Raw genomic sequence first — 3,462 nt, forward strand, 5'->3', positions numbered from 1 at the left:
GGGAGCGCCCCTTCGCCTGCGCCCAGTGCGGCAAGGGCTTCGGCAAGAAGGCGCACCTGACGCGGCACCTGCGGGTGCACACGGGCGAGCGCCCCTTCCCCTGCGCCCAGTGCGGCCGCCGCTTCCGCCAGAAGATCCACCTGCGCTCCCACCAGAAGACGCACACGGGCGAGCGGCCTTACCCCTGCGCCGAGTGCGGCCGCCGCTTCCGCAAGAAGACCCACCTGGTGCGGCACCAGCGCACGCACACGGGCGAGCGGCCCTTCGCCTGCGCCCGCTGCGGCCGCGGCTTCGCCCACAAGCAGCACCTGCTGCGGCACCAGCAGCTGCACGCGGAGCCGGCGCCGGCGCCGGAGCCGGAGCTGGAGCCGGCCGATCCCTGCCCGCCGCCCGCCGAGCAGAAGCCCTTCGCCTGCCCCGAGTGCGGCAAGAGCTTCAGCTGGAAGAAGAACCTGGCGTCGCACCGGCGGCTGCACCTGGAGGGGCGGCCGTTCGCCTGCGCCGAGTGCGGCCGCGGCTTCAGCGACAAGCGGCACCTCACCGCCCACCTGCGCGGCCACATGGGCCTCAAGCCCTACGCCTGCCCCGACTGCGAGAAGACCTTCAGCCACAAGCCCAACCTGACCACGCACCAGCGCACCCACACGGGCGAGCGCCCCTTCGCCTGCCCCGACTGCGGCCGCGGCTTCGCCCACAACCAGCACCTGCTGCGGCACCTGCGGGTGCACACGGGCGAGCGCCCCTTCGCCTGCCCCCAGTGCGGCCGCTGCTTCAGCTCCCGGCCCAACCTCATCGCCCACACCAAGGCGCACGCCGGCGCGCGCCCCTTCGCCTGCGAGCAGTGCGGCCGCGGCTTCAGCCGCAAGTCGCACCTGGCCCGCCACCAAGCCGTGCACACCGGCACCCGGCCCCACGGCTGCGCCCAGTGCGGCAAGCGCTTCAGCTCCAAGACCAACCTGGCGCGCCACCAGGCCGTGCACACCGGCCACCGGCCCTACATCTGCACCCAGTGCGGCAAGAGCTTCAGCCGCAAGACGCACCTGCTGCGCCACGAGCGCACCCACGCCGCCGTCCCGGCGCCCCAACCCGCCTGGGCGGCCCGCGACGCCCCGGCCCCCGCCGCCGCCTGCAGCTGAGCCGCTTCCCGCCTCGCTCCGGCGTGGAACCGGCTGCTCCGGCTGGAGACGGGCGCTGCCGGCAGCTCCGGAGCCACTCCAGCTGGCCGCGGTCCCCGGAGCCAGCGCTGGGCTCGCACCCACCCGCCTTCGGGGCCCCGGCGGCTCCTGCATCCCCGGCGGCTGCTTGTGTCCCCGGTGCCGCCCCGGCTCTGCCCGTGGCCTCGGCTCCGGCCGGGAAGCGGGATCCAGGCCCGTGTCCTGCTCCCTGCGGAGGCACGCCGGGCAGCGTGCAAGGCGGAAAGGGCTGCAGGAGGGGCCGGGGGCAGCAGCTGGTGGAAAAGCCTCAGTCCTGAGCCATTCCTGAAACCCTCCGAGCAAGGACTAATCCCGGCGTCCCGAGGTCCAAACGCTGCTGCCCCGGTGAGTCAAATCCCTGCAGCTGGGTCGGCCTCGGAGAAGGATTCCCGCCTGCCAGAGTTGCTGGGGTCACCGGCCCGGGAGCATCCCCCCGAGCCCAGCTGGTGCCAGGGATGCAGGCGTCGGTGCTGGCAGCCGTGGGCTCCGCGGAGACCCCCGTGCACGGCGCCAGCCCGTCTCCCCGCGGCATCGCCCCACGGAGCCGCCGGAGGAGCTGGGCTCCGTTGCCCAGCCCGGGCTGCCCGGCAGCTCCCGGCGAGCTGGGCTCCGTGTAGCAGCCCGAAACGGTGCTCAGGCCCCTTTTCCGCCGGTAAAAGGGGCATCGCGCCCTGCCTGCGTCCGGCAGGCTTCACTGTGGTAGAAACGCGTAGTAAAAAAGAAATGCGGATAACGTCTTCCGAGGCTTTCTTGGGTGGCAGAAGGGGCAGGATCCGCCTCCGGGGGCTGCCGGGGGGACCCCCATGGGGACGGCTCCGAGCAGCCGCAGCATCACCAGCAGTGGGGCCGGATGAGCACCCGGAGCAGCCGCCGGAGCTGCAGAACAGGGTCCCGGGCTCACTTGGGGGGGGAGGGAGAGGGATCAGATGGTCCTGGGGGGGTCCATCCCTGCCACCTCCTAGCCCATTTTCCCCGGGAATAACCCCGCCGGGAACTTCATGGTGCCCCAGATCCCTGCCGGCTTTGTCGGGCGCTGCTCATGCTATCCAACAGCCGGYGGCATAACAGCGGGAAGGAGCGGCAAGTCAGCGGGGAGCAGGTAATCGCCCGCGCGCCTCTCCGGGCTCGCTCGTCCCGGGAGCCCGGGAAGGCTGTGGGAGGCCTTGGGAAGGGGCAGACGCGGGGCGGCCGCGGCGCGAGGACGCGCGCTCGGCGGCCGCGGGGTGGGCCGGGCAGGGACGCGTATCTCCCGCTGCAGGAAGCCGGCTGCTTACTCAGCTTGGGAAGCCGAGCCGCGGCCAGCCCCGGCGGCTTCCTGTTATTGATGCCGGCTGGGTGTGAGATATTTATATATATATATATATAAAAAACACACCAGGGTGGAGACTGCCTTGCCTAGGGGATGGGGGCCGGGGGGGGCTGTGCATGCCGAGCACCGCCTCGGCGTTTGTGCTTCGCCAGCCCTTTCCTCCGGCCGCGATAAGCCCCGGAGCGGAGGGCAGGGCGCAGGGGCCCCGCATCCGGAAGAGCCGTGACGCAGGGCCGAGCGGCAGCGGCTGGAGAGGCCGGTGGAAAGCCTGGGTGGGCAGGAGGCGAGGACGGGCGTGCTGAGGTCCCCAGCCGGGCCAGAGCCGGCCTGGGATGCCCCCGGGGACTTATTTCTCCCTCCCTGCGGAAACAGGCACGTTGTAGCTAGGCGTCTCCCGACACGGCCTCTTCCCGTTTGCCGGATGCACGGCGTATGCCGGCCGTGCCGAGTGCGGCTGGCCAAAGCCGGGCAGATGGGTAAATCTGGGGATCGCCACCTCGCGCGGCTCGGCAGCGCTCCGGCCCCCCACGCCGGAGGAGAGGGCACCGTGTCTCCCTGCTGGCGCCGGGCTGCCCCACGCCTCTGCATGAGCAGCTGTGCTGGAGAGYGCGCTCAGCTGTCCCCCATCCGTCTGACCATCCATCCACCCGTCTGTCCGTCCATATGTCCATCCATCTGTCCGTGAGTCCACCCATCTGTCCGTCCATCCATCCATCCATCTGTGTCTGTCCATCCATCCGTCCTTCCATCCATGCTTTCATCCATTCATCCAGCCAGCCATCTGCCCATCCATCTACCCGTCCATCCACCCATCTGTCCGTTTGTCCATCCATCCAACCATCTGTGCAGCCATCCATCTGTCCGTCCACCCACCGAGCCCCGAGGCCAGGCCAGGCCTCCCCATGGTGACGGCTTTGGGGACAAGACAAAAGGTCTGGGATGGGGGGGACAGGACCCATC

The 3,462-nt window shown here is 70.7% G+C and overlaps 2 protein-coding genes across 4 annotated transcripts in view; both read left to right on the forward strand.

The window, feature by feature from the left end:
* Nucleotides 1–3,462, forward strand: part of LOC112977386 — a 26,616-nt gene that overhangs the window by 1,525 nt on the left and 21,629 nt on the right. The window contains exon 5 of the mRNA XM_026089711.1: nucleotides 6–1,112. Coding sequence (XP_025945496.1) covers nucleotides 6–1,112 — 1,107 coding nt within the window. The remainder of the gene's footprint in view (nucleotides 1–5; nucleotides 1,113–3,462) is intronic.
* Nucleotides 2,129–3,462, forward strand: part of LRRC61 (leucine rich repeat containing 61) — a 4,348-nt gene continuing 3,014 nt past the window's right edge. The window contains exon 1 of one of the 3 annotated variants that reach the window (XM_026089756.1): nucleotides 2,129–2,292. In XM_026089756.1, coding sequence (XP_025945541.1) covers nucleotides 2,192–2,292 — 101 coding nt within the window. In that variant the 5' untranslated portion in view covers nucleotides 2,129–2,191. Of the gene's footprint in view, nucleotides 2,293–2,610; nucleotides 3,435–3,462 lie in introns of those variants that run through there. The other 2 variants (XM_026089758.1, XM_026089759.1) reach the window with 2 other exon arrangements.

Source organism: Apteryx rowi, unplaced genomic scaffold, assembly GCF_003343035.1.
Source record: "Apteryx rowi isolate R43461 unplaced genomic scaffold, aptRow1 scaffold_83, whole genome shotgun sequence".
In the NCBI taxonomy this organism is placed as follows: domain Eukaryota; kingdom Metazoa; phylum Chordata; class Aves; order Apterygiformes; family Apterygidae; genus Apteryx; species Apteryx rowi.